This window comes from Antennarius striatus, chromosome 19, assembly GCF_040054535.1.
Source record: "Antennarius striatus isolate MH-2024 chromosome 19, ASM4005453v1, whole genome shotgun sequence".
NCBI classification, from domain to species: Eukaryota; Metazoa; Chordata; class Actinopteri; order Lophiiformes; family Antennariidae; genus Antennarius; species Antennarius striatus.
Genome location: NC_090794.1, coordinates 13,114,804 through 13,133,225, shown reverse-complemented (window position 1 = coordinate 13,133,225; position 18,422 = coordinate 13,114,804). Strand labels below are relative to the sequence as shown.

General features: G+C 43.9%; 2 protein-coding genes and 1 non-coding gene across 6 annotated transcripts; 1 reads left to right on the top strand and 2 right to left on the bottom strand.

Moving 5' to 3' along the window:
• The first annotated feature begins 1,791 nt into the window (after positions 1 to 1,791).
• trnae-cuc (transfer RNA glutamic acid (anticodon CUC)) lies at positions 1,792 to 1,863 on the top strand. The gene has a single exon. It is a non-coding gene; the product is annotated as a tRNA-Glu (tRNA).
• Positions 1,864 to 3,939: 2,076 nt separating this feature from the next.
• Positions 3,940 to 6,710, bottom strand: LOC137613872 (fibrous sheath CABYR-binding protein-like). Its single transcript, XM_068343329.1, has 6 exons — positions 6,565 to 6,710; positions 6,401 to 6,473; positions 6,016 to 6,085; positions 5,460 to 5,854; positions 4,052 to 4,120; positions 3,940 to 3,945 (listed from the first exon to the last, which is right to left on the bottom strand). Exons 1-6 carry the CDS (start codon positions 6,708 to 6,710, stop codon positions 3,940 to 3,942), a joined length of 759 nt encoding a protein of 252 aa, XP_068199430.1.
• Positions 6,711 to 8,956: 2,246 nt separating this feature from the next.
• Positions 8,957 to 15,388, bottom strand: zc3h14 (zinc finger CCCH-type containing 14). 4 transcript variants are annotated; one of them, XM_068342084.1, is made up of 17 exons: positions 15,249 to 15,388; positions 14,862 to 14,904; positions 14,657 to 14,771; positions 14,513 to 14,553; positions 13,104 to 13,266; positions 12,687 to 13,008; positions 12,413 to 12,576; positions 12,074 to 12,174; positions 11,837 to 11,995; positions 10,957 to 11,028; positions 10,640 to 10,796; positions 10,340 to 10,539; positions 9,910 to 10,051; positions 9,691 to 9,830; positions 9,523 to 9,605; positions 9,313 to 9,419; positions 8,957 to 9,162 (listed from the first exon to the last, which is right to left on the bottom strand). In XM_068342084.1, the coding sequence occupies exons 1-17, from the start codon at positions 15,282 to 15,284 to the stop codon at positions 9,159 to 9,161; spliced, it is 2,049 nt and encodes a 682-aa protein (XP_068198185.1). In that variant the 5' UTR covers positions 15,285 to 15,388; the 3' UTR covers positions 8,957 to 9,158. The 4 variants fall into 4 exon arrangements, with proteins under 4 accessions (XP_068198185.1, XP_068198184.1, XP_068198187.1 ...); XM_068342083.1 differs by having other exon boundaries at positions 8,958 to 9,162; positions 9,910 to 10,048; positions 10,334 to 10,539; XM_068342086.1 differs by lacking the exon at positions 10,957 to 11,028 and having other exon boundaries at positions 8,958 to 9,162; positions 9,910 to 10,048; positions 10,334 to 10,539.
• Positions 15,389 to 18,422: the final 3,034 nt, after the last annotated feature.

Sequence of the window (18,422 nt, the reverse complement as noted above, 5' to 3'; positions counted from 1 at the left end):
GTCTCACAAAAGTCCGAGACTGACAGAACGGAGCGCACTTCCGGATGCCATTAGCCAATAGAATGCACATACAGGATCACGTGACTGCCTACTAACAATCCGCGACTTCTACCAGAAAGTAGAAGAGCTCACCCATAACTTTAATGGCGTTTCTGGTAAATGATGATGTGATATGAAATGATATGATATGAGAGCCAACACTGAGTCAACTTGTCCTTATTCATCATTGGCATAGACAAGTTCGTTGAAAAAAGATTATTTGTACTCTAACTGACCTCGAACACACCTCCAAAAACACAACATTAGCCTCTGCTTGTTGATTACAACCAGAAGAGAAAAATAAAACTAGAATGTTATGAGAATCAAATATCATGTCTTGACAGCTAACCGGGAATTTGTCAAAAATATTATCCTGGTACTGTATTATCTTAAAAAATCTGTATCAATGTGGAGCAAAGAAAGAGAGAAAAATAGAATGTTATACAACAATATCAATGTTGTGACAGCACAACTGAGACAGTTTCAGAAGAAGTCTAGGAGTCTAGATCTGCTTAAATATATGAAGAAGCACCAACAAATTAACATTATTACACCTGGGCCATGGTGACAATATTTCAAACATTTGTTTATCCCTTATATTGTTGCCTCTTGAAAGCCATTAAACATGAATAGAATATTATTAAATTGTGTTTAAGACTACAGATTCCTCACTGAAACCAGTACAATCTGACCAAACCAGACCCCATGTGTTTAGAAGTATCTCAAAACATGCCCAATATTTACAGATGATGTAAAAGTGGTTGGTGTAGTTACAGGGATGGTCCAGATGGAGGCGGTGTGGAGCCAGCAGAGCAGCGGGTTTATGCAGGTTCAACGTGAGAAGAAGAAGATGAAGAAGCAGCGATGAAGCTGCTGTGTGTTGTAAAGACATAACGTTAATGTTGTTGGTGCGACGTTCATGTTGTGTGGAGTCCAAAAAGACTGTGTTTCGCTGTATTACTCAGGCTGCACTACAGCGTCTATTCACAGGCGCGATCCCACTACTGAGCGGCACGGGGGCTTTGACCTGCTCCGTTTCCGACCTGGGCCGGTGCACCCCTCCTTAGACGACCTGGTGGTCCCGAGCTCCCCCAGGAGCACCATATCGATACCGAACTTAGTGCGGACACCCGATCGGCATAGTCCGCTGCAGCTCAGAGCTCCTGGGCTCAAGCGATCCTCCAGCCTCAGCCTCCCGGTAGCTTGGATTACAGGCGCTCGCCACCGCACCCGGCGAGGATTGGCTGGAGTCATCGGAGTTTTAATCCGACTAGTATGACGTCACAGAGACGCAGTGCTGTGGATTCTGATGGTGAAAATACAAAGTGGAGTTACGAAGTCTGATAACACGATGGAAACGTGCTAATAGTTACCATTAAATAGCAAAACATTCAGTGTTCAAAAAACTTTAAATGCTTCCGGTAGAAACTTAACCCGGTCAACATTGGTTCCCACCTGTGCCTGAGCACCGGTTATCCCCAGGATATCTGGCTTCCTCCTACCTGTGACAACACGCAACTTGGTGAATTGTTCACACCAAATTGTCAAAGAGGTATTATTATTGTTATTAAAATATGTAATGTTAACGGACTATTACTACAAAAAAAAGAACTCACCTCATAACAGTGAATTGTTTTATTTTAAGTAACAAAAGCTTCGACCGAGTGGGCTTATATCAACTTGATTAAATGTACTGCAAACTTTAAATTGTTTTGTACGAGGACGGAAATATATTGCTGTTTGAGAAGGGAGTCCCTGGTGGTCTAGTGGTTAGGATTCGGCGCTCTCACCGCCGCGGCCCGGGTTCGATTCCCGGTCAGGGAAACTACTATTTTAGTCCTTATTTAAATTCTTGAATAAAAGCTGACTAAGTGCGGAGCAGTGGGTATCACCATCGCCTCATGGCAAGGTTGTTCCCAGCTCTGTGAGGAGTTTGTATGTTCTCCCTTTGTTTGTGTGGATTCTTTCTGGCTTCCTCCAAAAACATTCACTTCATGTGAATTGGCCGGTCTCAAAATGCCCGTAGGTATGAGTGTCTGTCTGTCATATATGTGACTCCGCGGTGCTCTGGCGTCATGCCCGAGGTGTCCCCAGTCGGCTGGGATAGGCTCCACCACCCTGCAACCCGCCACAGAGGAAGAAGCGGTATTGGAAATGGATGGCAATGATATGAGATGATATGCTATGATATGGTATTATATGATATGATATGACATGGGGCGCTCTGGCCTCACAGAAAGAAGCATATGAAATAGTGCATGAGAGGAGATAGATAAGAAAGACTTGTTCAGATTGAGTTACTTGACCATCAGTTAGAGGTGGATTACAGGTGAATTTGTGTATTATTGGAGCAACTTAAAATAATGACAGTTGCATTTATGTAGAGTAGGTAAAATAGAAATCCTGAAAACACGTCTTCAGTTTTTCCAGTGGTCTCCCCTCGTACCTGGAACATCACTGTGATTATATCTTCTATGGTAGGGGCTCAGGTGCAGATGAAAAGACAGAACTAGGAAATCTCCAGATTTCTGTGGCCACCCCTGAAGATATCACCTGCCCCATCTTGTTTGCTGAAATGTGTGACATGTCCACCTGAAATTTCTGTTCCTGTTTAGACAGGGGGGGGGGGTGTTTTTGGAGGTTTTCTATGTTTCTGTTGCTTTGGTTTTGATATTGAACATGACATAATCACAGAGTGTGTAGCAGCGCCAGAATAGAACAGGAAATTAACAAGGGGGAGGACAGCTAGTACTGAACTAATCATCACTCCTAAGACTGAACTAATTTGATGTGATCTGATCACAAAATAGTTGTGCTGAAATTCCACAGTGATTTAACTTGACATAACTGTTGTGTCATCAGGAAGTCGTGGGTTCTGTAAAGGAAAGGGTCAAATTAGATTGTTTGGATAAAGCCACTGAAGATGAATAGAAACAGACTACAGTATACTGATTCCTCACTGAAACCAGTACAATCTGACCAAACCAAATTTTATGTCTTTAGAAGTATCCCAAAACATGCCTAATATTTATAGTTGATGTAAAACCAGGTTTAAAACAGGCAAGGATTTCAAAACCTGATCCATTAGTAGATCCATGAGTTTAATATTATTTTGCCTCCACCCGCAGGACGTCACTGGAGGGGTTCGGTGTGGTTGGTGTAGTTACAGGGATGGTCCAGATGGAGGCGGTGTGGAGCCAGCAGAACAGCGGGTTCATGCAGGTTCAACGTGAGAAGAAGAAGATGAAGAAGCAGCGATGAAGCTGCTGTGTGTTGTAAAGACATAACGTTAATGTTGTTGGTGCGACGTTCATGTTGTGTGGAGTCCAAAAAGACTGTGTTTCGCTGTATTACTCAGGCTGCACTACAGCGTCTATTCACAGGCGCGATCCCACTACTGAGCGGCACGGGGGCTTTGACCTGCTCCGTTTCCGACCTGGGCCGGTGCACCCCTCCTTAGACGACCTGGTGGTCCCGAGCTCCCCCAGGAGCACCATATCGATACCGAACTTAGTGCGGACACCCGATCGGCATAGTCCGCTGCAGCTCAGAGCTCCTGAGCTCAAGCGATCCTCCAGCCTCAGCCTCCCGGTAGCTTGGATTACAGGCGCTCGCCACCGCACCCGGCGAGGATTGGCTGGAGTCATCGGAGTTTTAATCCGACTAGTATGACGTCACAGAGACGCAGCGCTGACGATTGTGATGGCGGGAAATGCAAAGCGGAGTCGCAGTTACGAAGTCCGATCACACGATGGTAACGTGCTAATAGTAAACATCAAATACCAAAACATTCAGTGTTCAAAAAACTTTAAATGCTTCCGGTAGAAACTTATCCCGGTCAACATTGGTTCCTACTTATACCTGAGCACCGGTTATCCCCAGGAAACCCAAGACATCATTTCACTCCTACAGGAGAACAACCCCATCAATAATTTAAAAACAATGAAATAACAGGTCGTTTGTGACAGAGTTTTCTCACAGGTAGCCCATAGTCTACACTGCTAGCACTAACCTTCAACCTGACCTGATTGTCATTGATCTTGATGTTGATGAACGTCTCCAGACTTTGTGGGTTCGTTTCCTGCCCAGTTCGCACAGATAAAAGGCAGATAAAAGGACAAAGACTGCAGATGACGTCAACAGGAAACACGAAAAGATCACAGGAAGTCTGACATCAAAGCAGATTGTTCACTTAGTCTGACATTATTTTATCAGACTTATTTTAAAGTGACATGAAATCTGAATCTGTGATGTTAATGTTACTTTTTTACAGACCGTTAGCATTAAGCTAAACCCTCTAGCCACGTTCACGTGATCAGCCTTTATCCATGGTCCTGAGGACTATTTAGGTCATCTCCATCATCTTCATCGTCCACATCGTGGCCGGCACAGAAAATTCACTGTTTCATGTCTTTTAAACTTTGTATTAAATGTGATCAGAATTTAGGCTCATTACCCTAAAAAGAATTAGGCCTGTTTATTGCTTAGTTTCTCATGATTGACTTCTCCCAGAAAGTTGTAGAACTCACCCACAGATTTAATGGGATTTCTAGAAAATGGTATGTGATGTGATATATGATATACATATACATGATGTGATATGATATATATCATATGGGGAGCTGCCCCCTCACAGCAGGACGGGTCCAAGTTCGAGTCCTTCTCCGTGCAGAGGTTCTATGTTCTCTCGTGTCCAGGCTGGTTCTTTCTGGGATCTTTGGTTTCCTCCCCATGGAACCTGAATCAGCGCTAGCTTACCTGCCCCATACTAGCCAGAGTCTCACCTGCCGTTTACGTAGACGTCGACACTACCTGAATCCTCGTACTCAATGTGGGGGCCGGTACGACATACATCTGGTTCGTATCAAATCAAATCAACTTTATTTATAGAACACCTTTCATTCAGAATGTAACACATTTTGCTTTACAGAATTAAAAAAACAGGCAATCTCCTCCCCTTCGTTCAAGGGAGTTTTGAAGACTCTTTATGTGATGCTAACAGGGGGCGCCACCGCGGTGGCTGGGTCAGGATAATAGCAGCTGCAGCACACAGTCCTGACTTGACCAAAGAATCCACGAATCCTCTCCATCATCCTATTGAACCAACCAGAGGAGCAGAGCACATCAGGGGTATCTCCAGTGTCTTCAAGAATCTCTGCTGGAAGAGTCGCTTCCTCAGCTGGAGGAGCCTCTTCCTCTGCTGGAGGAGCCTCTTCCTCAGCTGGAGGAGCCTCTTCCTCAGCTGGAGGAGCCTCTTCCTCAGCTGGAGGAGCCTCTTCCTCTGCTGGAGGAGCCTCTTCCTCTGCTGGAGGAGCCTCTTCCTCAGCTGGAGGAGCCTCTTCCTCAGCTGGAGGAGCCTCTTCCTCAGCTGGAGGAGCCTCTTCCTCTGCTGGAGGAGCCTCTTCCTCAGCTGGAGGAGCCTCTTCCTCTGCTGGAGGAGCCTCTTCCTCTGCTGGAGGGGCCTCTTCCTCTGCTGGAGGAGCCTCTTCCTCAGCTGGAGGGGTCTCTTCCTCAGCTGGAGGAGGGGCTTCTTCTGCTGGAGGAGCCTCCTCCTCTGCTGGAGGAGCCCCTTCCTCAGCTGGAGGAGCCTCTTCCCCTGCTGGAGGAGGTGCTTCCTCTGCTGGAGGAGGTGCTTCCTCTGCTGGAGGAGGCACTTCCTCTGTTTGAGGAATTGCTTCCTCTGCTGGAGGAGGTGCGTCCTCTGCTGGAGGAACCACTTCTTCTGCTGGAGGAACCCATGCCTCTGGTGGAGGAGAGACAGTGAAAAGAGACTCTATGAAGGGAGACTCTGGGTCAGTCCTTTTATCACCTTCCCCTACAGAAAGAAGATCGGAGTCAGTAAGTTGACAGACTAGAATTAAAAGCCATGCATGAAAACACATCAATCATCTGGTATTCTAGATCAAACTGCGAGAGGAGCCCTCTGTTGCTCCAGAAGTTAAGAGTAGTTTTGTCTAACTCGGCAGAAAAACTCACCCTTGTGCAGCTGGTACATGGCCTGTTTCAGGATGACAGACACCTGTGTTTCTCCTGGACGGGTCACTGCCTGCAGGAAGCACAGAGAGATTTCACCAAGAGCTGATGATCAAACCACAGCGCTAGCTCAACTAACCTTCCATTTGGTCAACGAGCCATGTTTTGGAATCATTTTCTGTTTCACGACTTAGTTCGTTTTTGTTTTTTTAAAAATTATTTACAGAAAAGAAATGTCACCAAAAATTGTCTACAAGTTGGGCCAGCGTTACCATGGTGACATCAGAACATCATTCCAACAGTTTCTCTGATAACAAAACCGTTGGTGACGGTAGAGGACAATCACACAAATGACAGTTAGATGGTTGGAGCAAACTTAAAAACTCACCTGTCCAAAGAATGAGTGGTAAAAGCTGCACTGCCTTGTCCACTCACTCATGCAGTCCGCTGCTGTTTTTAGGCTACAGATGAACGGGACACAAACAAAATGTTACCTGTGATGAATGGAAAAAATAACAATGTTCAAAAAGACAGAAACCAAAAATCACTCACTGTGATTTTTCACATCCATTGTTCTGTATGAGGATGGGGGCCTCTGCTGCCATTTCCTCCTTGTCCGCCGCCGGCCTCTCGTCCACCTCACCCTCTAGGGCAGGGATGTAGGGATGAAGCGGATTGGGTTTTTGGCGACGTCCCATCTTCAACAATAACTGTTGACGGCTCTGCGGTGCACTGGCGTCACGTCTGGAGTTTCCCCTTCCTCACGCCCTAACCCAGCGGGGAGAGGCTCTAGCTCCCCGTGACTTGCGATGAAGCGGTTGTGAAAATGAATGAATGAATGAATAACTGTAGATAATAATTTATGCTCCCGTATTTTAAAAACATCAAAGTTAAAAGAAATATCAAAGCTCAACATCAAAGGGTCAGATTGATGATCGATCCATCAATCCATCCATCATCCATCCATCCATCCACCCAAGATTACTCTAATCCTATATGGTCTTTATGTGCCTCCAAAGCAATCTTTCTTCTGGGTGTGTTCATTTTAAACTGGAATATCACAATTATGAATTAATTGATGTCTATCTATGTACGTATGTATGTATGTATGTATGTATGTATGTATGTATGTATGTATGTATGTATGTATGTATGTATGTATGTATGTATGTATGTATGTATGTATGTATGTATGTATGTATGCTGAGCCGGCGAGCATCTTACACCCTGCTACCATATGCTGGACTGTCTCTGGGGCTTCTTTACATAGCCTGCACCTTGGGTCAGATCTACTGTGGTAGATACTGGCCTCTGTTGCTCTTGTACTTAGGGCCTGTTCTTGGGCTGCCACAATCAGTGCCTCTGTGCTGTCTGTCAGTCCAGCTTTACACAGCCATTGTTAGGTCTTCTTGATATCAGCCACTTCCTCTATCCGATGGTACATGCCGTGTAGGGGCTTGTCCCTCCATGTTGTCTCCTCCTCCGGTTTCTGGTTTCTGCTGTCTAAGGCATTCACTGAGCACTTCATCTGTTGGGGCCATCTTCCTGATGTACTCTTGGATTTCCGATGTTTCATCCTGGACAGTGGCCCTGATGCTCACTAGTCCTCGGCCTCCCTCTTTCTGCTTAGTGTAAAGCCTCATGGTGCTGGACTTTGGGTGAAACCCTCCATGCATGGTGAGGAGCTTTCTAGTCTTAACATCTGTGGCTTCTATCTCCTCCTTTGGCCAGCTTATGATCCCAGCGGGGTATCTAATGACTGGCAGTGCATACATGTTGATGGCTCGGACCTTGTTCTTACTATTCAGCTGACTTCTGAGGACTTGCCTTACTCTCTGGAGGTATTTGACTGGAGTTGACTTCCTTGCGGCCTCCTCCTGTGGGATTCCAAGGTATTCCAAGACTTTGCTTCAGTAGCTGTCCTTGATGTCTTCTATCCTGCCCCCTGGTAGGTCAACCCCTTCAATTCTGCCTCTTCTCGATACCATCCAGCCACATTTGTCCAATCCGAATGACATCCCAATGTCGTCGCTGTAGATCCTGGTGATGTGGATCAGTGGGTCGATTTCTCGCTCATTTGTGGCATACAGCTCTGGCCTTGCTTCTCCCTCACAGCATTGTAACTGGTCGTCACATTTAAATTGGAAAGCTATAACAAGTACAAAACTTGTCTTCTGCAGATGATCACAGCACTGATAGCTCTGATGTCCATTGGAGTGATCCGTGGACATGTATCACCCAAAAAAATTATTATGGAAGACCAAAGAACATGTCCTCTTGGAGTCAAGATGGGAAACTTAAGTTCGGCCCAGCTGAGATCGGGTGACAGGGAGGCTCCAGAGATTCGATCAGACGAGTTCACTTAAGGATTAAACAGTGATTACAACTTCCAACAAGGATAGGCTGTCGTCTATCACTAACCACTGGAAGGTTGCTCATGTTAGAATTCAGTGTTTTAGCATTAAATGGTGAACACGTTCCTTTGAACCTCTCAGATTGAGTTCATAATTGATACTCTTCCTGACCCTTTCCACTGAGCGTGCTTCAACAAACTTTCAGATATTTCTCACATACTATACAAGGAAGCATTGCAGTTTAGCATCAGTTTATTGGTGAACAAAAAAATCATCTATTATAATTAAGCTTGTCATTTCATCAGTCAGCAAGCATGTCAGTGTGTAACTTTGAGTGTAAGTACGTGTAAGTGTAAATATATAAGTGTAAGTGAATTTAAGTAAGTGTAAGTTTCCAAGTGTAATGAAGTGTAAGTAACCAAGCCTAAGGAAGTACTTCCCTAAAAAAAGTTTTCACTTTTAATATATTTCTTTGGTTTTCAAAATCTCCATTAAAGAGGCAAGAAAATTCTAAGTGACTCATTCTTTATTCTGTGTTAGTATAATAATCAAGAAGAACAACCAACAGGGTTAAAAACATCAGAGAAATTATAACATGAGAATGATTTGAGGTTCACTGTGTTTATTTTTTAATTTTCTGAGAGCATCGGCAATAACTTGAATGTATCAAAATACATCTCTTAAAAATGAATCCAAATAACACAATTCAACATAATGAAACAACAGTTTAAACTCAGAATTAACAGATAATGATCATCTTGTATGGTTTTCCATTGGACTCTCTGGACACAATTAGCTGTAAAAAAGGGAAAACAGCATTTAGTGGTTCCAAATGCATTCCAGCTTTAAAGTATTATTGAAAATCAGATCAGGACCAACAGGTTTAAAAAAAATTACACTCAATGTAATCAGTACATGAAATTAACTTTTTTGAAATCCATCTCACCTGCTCTGAGATTTTGTCCACTTCAAGGCATGTCTTGGTGGGACAGATGTGTTAGGGTGGTAGAAGGTACATCCAGCACGTTTACACAGGGCTGCAAAGCGACAACGCTAAAAAAAAAAAAAAAAAGGGAACTCGTTAGAAATTCAGAATCCTTTATACACTAAAAATGACAACTGCAGAATCAAAGCTAATTCTTGTGAACATTTTTACCTTGGGATGATAAAATGGACAATCCATTTTCTTGCAGTCTGGGAAAAAGCGACACACACTTGTGGTTTGCACTGGCTGCACTGCTGCAGACACAGAGAGATCAGAGCAGCATTGTTGGCAGAGAGGCTTAACAGTTTGAGTTGACTTGTAAAGATAGTGAAAGGATACCTGGCCTGGGTGGAGGACCGACGGAGCTCCTGCGGCTGGCGTGGGTGAAGGGGCAGTCAGCCTTTGTGCACCTGGCATCGTATTTACAATTGGGATGAACAAAAAGGCATTTATCCCCAAACTTGCAGCTGGGAAAAGTCCTGAAAAGGCACAAAAATGGTTAGAGCACAACAATTTATATCCCACAACCCATTTCTTGAATTTACGAACAACACTCACTTGCACTGTGCTGTGGGGTGATGGTACAAACAATCGTCTCCACTTTTACACACTGGCCAGAACTTGCATCTCTCCATCACTTTCTGTTTCTTTACAGGGACTTCATCATCATCCATCATGGTGATGTCCATCACGTCCTCTGTCAAAAGAGCACATGATGTATGTTTCGATGACAACTTTCTTGTGTGATGGTCTGTATGCAAAACATGTAACCGCCTCTTTTAATTGTTCAATAAAAGACTGCAAGAAACGCCAGTGACTTGCAGAACTGAGCACACTGCTCTGGTTCTGCTGGCATCTATTCTATCGTATAAAAAGTCAACTTGTGTCTGCCTGAGTCTGTGTGTGTGTCTGGCTGTTTCTCACGGGGTGTTTAGAGAATAACTCTCACAGCAGCAGCATCTGAAATGATAAGACTCCTCACCTGGTGGTGATGCGACTCCTCCCTGCAGTCTATGAAGCATGCCAACTTTGGGCTCCCTGTTGATGGGTAAGGGTGCATCCGTGACCTTTGAGGGGGGTCTCACCTCATCCAAATCCATCTCACAGTCTGCAAAATTTCCCAATGGGCTCGGTACCCCATCTAATGTCACTATGAACTTTGGGCTGGCTGAGTCACCCTTGTCCTTACTAGCAAGAAGGGAAATCAAGAAATCATTTCTCATTTTTACTGCTTTGACAAATTTGGCCTGTCTTGGAGCACACACTCATGCAATATTTGCGTGTGTACCTGGCTTGGACGGTGCGTGATAAAGCAGACTGGACCTGCTCTTTGGCTTGGAGAGATCGCTGACTTCCTGCTGAAGCCTCTTGCGGTTGCCGCGGACTCACTATGAAGGAGCGGGTATCAAAAGCCTTTCCATCACTGCCGGCTGTGACCTCAACAGCTACATGAACATCACAAACATCACAAACATCACATCAATGCATCGCTGAACACAATCCGTTCAGCACCTTCTGGGACTTTATTTGCTCCTTCCTGTATCAATATCTTAAGCACCTGAAAAACGAAGCTTTATAAAGTCACCTGAGAGAAAAAAGACTCACCATAGTCACTCTGCTGCCCAGCAGCACTTCCTCCTGCTAAGTCTAGCTGGAGACGTGAAGCTAAAGATCTCACTGGAGCAGGGGAAGAAAATATAACACATCAAACAAGAAACTAAATCAAACGCATTTTATGAGAGGGAATGTGAACTGACCAGAAAAACCATCTAAAACAGTGGTTCTCAAGCACTGGGTCGCAACCCAGTACTGGGTCGAGGACCATTAGGACGCACAGAACGTCGATTCTTTTAAAAAATTGATTATCAGTCTAAAGATGTTTTATTTTGAAAAGTGACTTCTGCGTGGAATGACGCACAGACGAATGCATGCGTCTGTGCCTCTTTGACAGGTCTCGGTCACGTGACAGGTTAGAAGCTGTTACCCCCAAAATTAAGCCCACAAGCAAAAATGAGTAAAAAAAAACAAACTTTGGGGAGATTCTTTGGAAAGGGGAAAAGGCCCAATGAGGAGACATAAGAGCCTACGACTTCAAAGAACACAAAACCTGCTTTTAAAAGACAACATTAGGAGTCCTACTTACAATACAGGTTTATCCCTACAGGTGATTCTAATGCGCCGGGCCCGCTCTGTGTAATATGTGGCGACAAGATGACAAATGTGGCAACAAGCTGACAAATGAGCTTCTTTCAAATAAGAAAATCCTTTCTTATTAAAGAGGATTTTCATTCTAAAATGAATGTTGATGTCTGCAGTTGACATCAGACCACTGCATTGTTTTATTATTAGACTACAACCGTCCCGGCGTCATTAACGTTTATTGAGCATATAAACCGGTCTGTGAAAATATTTCCTTAGAGGAAACCGGTCCGTGGTGCAAAACAGGTTGGGGACGGCTGATCTAAAACATCTACCCTTGACATACCAGGTGCTCTGGAGGGAAGGAGCTCGCTGGAGGTGTAGGTCTGACCCCTGGGGGCCAGGCTGTGGAGGTGCTCCTGGACCAGCTGGATGGCCGCAGTCATTTCCTCGCTGCTGGCCAAACGAGTCCGAGGCGCCACTGGAACGGTCTGTCTCTGTGGTACTAGGGGGGGAAAAGCAGTGTTAAAAGAAATAAAAATTACAGAAAGTGCAATGTTCATGGCAAAGACGGAAAACATACATGTGGGAAAGGACGTAGTTTTGGTGATTGAGTCCTGAGCCTCGGAGATAGCCTTCAGAATCAGATTCCTGTTGGCTTGCTTGGCTGGAGGAAGCGTAGGTCTGAAAAAAACAGACTCCAGTGTTAAAGCTCCTCAGAGAACAGCATCATATAATGTATGGTATTCTTTTATAATTTAATAGAAAATGTTAGATTCAGTTTTACTTGATTGCTACTGAAATAAAAAACGTGTCTAATGTCCTAGCTTAGTGCAAAAACTGAAGACATGACGTTTGCTACACACAACTGTTTTTTTGCTTTGTTTTTAGGAAGTGAGACGGTTAACACTGTAACACTGACTTGCGTTCTGGTTTGGATGGTAGGGACACTCGACTGGACAGTCCCCTTCCTCCGTAGCCTTCATCCTCCTCTTCGAATTCGTCGCTGTCCTCATCGGCCGTCCGGCTCACTCGGACCACTGAGCTTGCTACAGGCGCCTTACGCTTCCGTGACGACTCCTCCAGCTGAAAAAAGATGGCAGGAAATCATAAATGTTGTTTAATTTAAACCGTTTGACACTTTCACGACAGATAACTAGCAAGTCAAGTTTACTTGTCTGTTCACTGAATCGTACCCGACTGGATCCGGATCTGGAGGATCTGCTGGCTCTGCTGTCCTGATGCCGGCTGTGAAAGGATCCTTCTGTGGGACGGGAGTGGTCAGCAGAGCTGCCTGAGGTGAACCTGCTCTGTCCTGGTCTGTAGATTTCAGCAGTGGGTCGACTGCTACCCCTTCTTGTTCGAATGTAGCTGGTGCCCATTTCTACAGAGTCCTCGGCAATGAGGTCATCATCCAACTCTGGTTTGATATCGATAACAGCCTCTGAGGGGAGCAGCTCCATGAGGGGCTTAACGGTGGACGTTAGTCTGGAGGAAGTCTTCTCCAAGGCTCCTCTCCTGAACACAAAGAAAGTCTCTTAGCATTGGGGAGTTCTGGTGTATGTGACGTTCAAGACGATAGCATCCAATGACAACAACAACACATCTGGTACCTGCTTTCATTAGCGGAACTGGACACGCGTGCTTCTGACCTATCAACGCGTGAGCTGGACATTGTTAGCACCTTCAGCTCGTCTGCTGTGATGTCTTCACTCAGAGACGATCGTCTCCTCCCACCACCGTCAGACTGGGGCTGACGCTTCAGGGAGTCAGATTCTGTAGCCATCATGTCGATAAGTGGAGAATGAAATCATGACAATGTGTGAGACACTGAAGTGATGGATGAAGCCTGTGTAAATGACATCCCTTCAGCTGGTCAAATGAAAAAACATATATGCCTTTTAAGTCTTCAAATCAAACACAAGTTATCTTGCTGGGCCTGTCATGTACCATCAAGAGGAATAATGCTACCAAAACTACAAAAAGTGTGAAACCTTTCCATGCCATCATCTCCGCTGTAACTGAAATCCACATGATATAATGTCTGTCACTTGACTATAGAAGATAAACTAAAGTATAATACTCTAACTGTCTCTGCAACAAATCCTACTGTTAGAAATTTCCATTTAAACAATGGAAATGGCCACAAACCGCATCTGCTAACACAAACATAGATAGCACAACACTACCCATGTGTTTCACATAATGTTCTAAACACCAAAGTACACAGATAACAACTGATGCACATTAGTCTGAGTCAGGCCGACATGTCACCATCCAAGAGGCTTCAGTTCTGCTAGTGGTTGGTCTTGACTCAGCTTCTAACCTCTGTGAGGTGTGGTCAGTGCTATTCAAATTCCAACGAACGTCACCAAGACCCACCTGGCTAACAATGATGGTCGTTGGGAGTGCCAGGGAGATCAATGGAGGTTGCCAAATTACAGACTTCATAGACATCACTAAACTTTGTATGTTTAATGTGGTCAATAGCATGAGCCACTTCACCTGAGTAAATCTTTTGAGTGGTTAATTTGGAGAGTTTTGACTGGACCTGACTGTAAAAAGGCAACAGATGATGAAGTTGTTTCTATAAGTCCAGTGGATTAGTTTAAACAGTTTTGGATAACCATGAGCTGGATGAATGAAAACCTTCACAGATCTTGTTGAGTGCTTGTTTGGTCTTTGGTTATTTTTATCTCGACTGAGAGGTGTATCTTCAATGATGAGACAATCTGTAGCATGAACAAAGTTTACTGAAGAAGTTCAGCAGTTAGCAGCACAAAGTTGGTAAGGATACAGTGGATTCTTAAACGGCAACAGAACACTGCAGAATGTTCATGAGCCGCGATCTTTATACTTAGAGTAATCAGTTGTTAACTGTGCCGTTCCCTTTAGTGGTTAGAACGTTATGTGATAGACAAGGAACTGAATGTTGTGCTATGTGTAAGCAGATGCAGTTTTTGGTAATTTCCATTTCTGGAATGGAAATTTCCAAAACCAGTTCATCCAACATCCGACTTACCGACTGAAACAGATCTCAACTTCTCTAGCACACCCTGCAACCTACAATAAAAGAAATATAGCCATGTTATAACGAGAACTGATCAGAGTGTTGTAAATAACCTTTGCAGGAGATGTAAAACATTTTGTTTGCTTTTGAATATACCAGGCTGTGAATTTGATGGTGTTGCTTCCCAGGAAAAGGGACAGATCGTCAGACATCTGCTGAGAGGTTTTCTTGTTTGCCACCATCACCATAATATAGTCGGGGAGTTCTTCATCTACATGGGCACAGACAGAAAATAACAAGGCAACATGATATTTGAGTCAAGTTTACAAGTTACACCGGTGTCTACTTGATATTCACTCACCGATATAGGCACCGAGCTCCTGAAGCTTTCCTTTAATTGCAGCCTGAAAAGATTACAAGTACGTACTAGATGACATTTTCAAAGTAGACATATCATGCGCCGCGAACAGCGGATGCGTCAATACAATTATATTCGGAAATTAGCAACAAAACATTTACAGTCGTAAGAGATTAACTGAACACATATTGTAACGTAACTGCTGGACACCCGGTCAGACGCGAACACAAACCCACTGATCGTCGGGTAAATAAAAACCTAGACACCATTCTGCAGGCTAACCAATAGCACTAGCATTAGCACGCTAGCGAACGTCGCACACAACAGCCGTCAACAAGGTTTTCGGCGAGGAGCAAATCATATTTTAAAATTCAGCTTCGTGTTACTCACTCTTATTTTCTTGCTGATCTCGGCTCCAATCTCCATGGTGACCGTTTAATTCAAGTAAAGGGGTTTAAAAAAAATACGCTAATATTTCTCGAGCTGCTCAGCTTCTCAGGAAGAAGAAATGTGACGTAGTGTCACGTGATCGACCTCAAACGCAGTGACGTCATTCCGCTTTTCTTCTTCTGCAGTTTTTATTTGCAGACCAGTCACAGTGTCACAGTGTGGTGTTCTGGTCATGAGGTGTGACGCCCTTACGTCTCCACTTTAACAATGTTTTTCTCAATGATAGTGTGTGGGTCGAAATATTAACAATATTGTTTTCATTTTTCTGCTATTTGCAAACAACATGATAATATTGGATTAACTCATGCTAAGATTAAATTAGACTAAATTGCAGCCTTTTTTTAAAATTTAAAATCTGAAATTTTAATCAAAATTGTAAATTTTTCAACTTTAGGTTTTTGAAACCCCTCTGTGTGCATTTGAAGAAAGAGCTATACTTATAATACCAATAATAGTATACATTGTGTGCTTATACTTTTGCCAAAGAGGATATGCCTAATAGTGTTAATTTGGTTTTCCATTTGGTAGTCTAGTATTATGCAAAGCCTCCTCACAGTGATTTAGCGGTTATATGGTGGTAGAGATAGGTTTAAAGTAAAGAAGAGCCTATTTCGTTTTGATCAAGACTACAGGGTGGAACCAGGAAGGATGGGACACACCATTACATCTTCATTAATCATGCAAAAATGACAAAACACACTTCCATGAAATTTTGCAGAAAGGTGGGGTATGAAGTAGGCATCCAAACAGGATTGCTCAGTAGGTTTATTTGAGTACTATGTTAGTTTTGATGGCCTGATTTTCAGTAGACTGTCTCAACAATTGTTCAAGTTAAACTGGAATTAGAATGAAACTGATGGCCCTATAATGTATTCTACATGCCTTTAACATCTAATCTTGCCTATGCAACCACTGATCTTTAATCGTTAATTGTTTATTGTGGCCAGCATCCCATTTACGTACTGAGAAGGACCACATCACATGTTACCATTCACAAGATCACAATGCAGGCTCGTCCATGTTAGCATTTTATCGGAGTACACTCCCACAGCCTAGTTTCTCTGATTGTATTTTTTTTTTAAATATCCGATATTATAACAAACTTGATTGCTGGCAAGCTTTCATCATTACAGGACTGTCTGTGATTTTTTTTTTATTATAAGCCAATATTAAGGACGACATCCACAAAGTATAAAAACATTTCACCACATGTTTTGTTTTACTTTATTAATGTAGTGAAAGATGACATGAAGGTAGTTGGTGTGAGAGAGGAGGATGCTGAAGACGGGGTTAGATGGAGGCAACTGATTCGCTGTGGCAACCCCTGAAGGGAGAAGCCGAAAGGAAAAGACGAAGAATCAATAGGTGAATTTCAAAATGATCAGACAACAATGATCAACACAAAGCTTTAACAAGTTGGATGTGTGAAATTTTGTCTAACCAGGGTAAAGATTTTCACTACAAACACTAAAACATGTTGTAACAATCATGTAGTTCCTCTATCAGCTGCACAGAGATGACACACTACATCTGTTGAGAATCTGGTTTCTTTATATTACATAAACAACATCTGTTGGCTTGTCTTCATTGGCAGGGATTAAAACAAAGCCACTGGTTTCTGAAACGTGACTGCTTTTTCCACCAGATGGTGCAGGAGACCATGAGCAGTTCACCTCCTACCAGGAGGAAATTACATCTAGACCATTAATGGGTGACTTACTCCAGAGACAATAAACCAGATACAGTTCAAAAACTTAAATCTGGGATGCAGGACATTCATCTTCAGTTTGAAAGAGAGATTGGTAAACAAAACACATACATAGGATTAAAGACTCACTATCCATCCATCCACATGGAACTTCCCTGTGCAGGGTTGTGAGGGGGCTGGAGGGACAATGGAGCATTTCTAAATTCCAACCTAGGGATACTTCAGCATCAGGTCACTTCTGTTACCCGTGTTTGGACTCTTGATTCTTAATTCTGATAAGTAAACAAAATTATAGTTATTCTGTTTATTTTGTTTCAATTGGTCCCATTACCGGCGGCACGGTGGCGCAGTGGTTAGCGCTGCTGCCTCACATCACGGCGGACCCGGGTTCGAGTCCCGCTCTGTGCGGAGTTCGCATGCTCTCCCCGTGTCTGCGTGGGTTCTCTCCGGGTTCTCCGGCTTCCTCCCACCTCCATGCGCTTCAGGTTAATTGGCCGGTTCCAAATTGACCATGGGAGTGAGTGTGTGTGTGAATGCTTGTTTGTTTCTGTGTGGCTCCGCGGTACACTGGCGTCGTGCCCGGAGTGTCCCCCGCCTCGCGCCCTGATAGGCACTGGATAGGCAGGATAGGCACTGGCTACCCCGCGACCTGCGTTAGCGGATTAAGCGGGTTAGAAGATGAATGAATGAATGGTCCCATTACAGTGGCCAGTAGAGCGAGTCATCCAATGTTTCAAGATTGGCGGTCTGCCCAGTCACTTTGGAGTGTGAGCTGACGGGGAGGGGTCAGCTCACCTCCCGAGCACTGCTGAGGCACCTTTGAGCAAGGCACCGTCCCGTTTACAAGTTGCTCACTGGAGACGCACCAAGAAGGAGCTGACTGCCTCTCTACCTCCCCCTCACCTGTATGCCCACAGGCCCCTTGTGTGTGTGTGTGTGTGTGTGTGTGTGTGTGTGCGTGTGTGTTACGGGCCTGTACACACTACAGTATATATTCATATACCCACTAATCTGTGTGAAGAGTGGATTCATAATTTCCCTGTGGGGAAAACAGTTCATAAAAATAAAAAAAAAAGTTTAAATTTAAAAAAATAAAGTGGACCTCGTAACATATCTGAAGTTATACTGAAAGGATCTGAGGATTACGACCCACTTTAGAGTGTTCCTTTGCATTATTCCGCAGCTTCTTTGTTTAACTTTCTAGTGTTTATCATTGTACGTTTTCAGTCAAAGATTGTTTCCTGTTTTGCAGCTCCTTAAAGCCAGAACAACAATGATGGGAAGGATCTGGCTCGCCGTCTAGACAAGCATCACACGCTCTCAGCCGCCACCGTCCGCTTTGTTCACTCTGTCAATGCTGATGCAAAATAGTTCAACTCTACAAACCTTTGTCTCTTTTCATACAT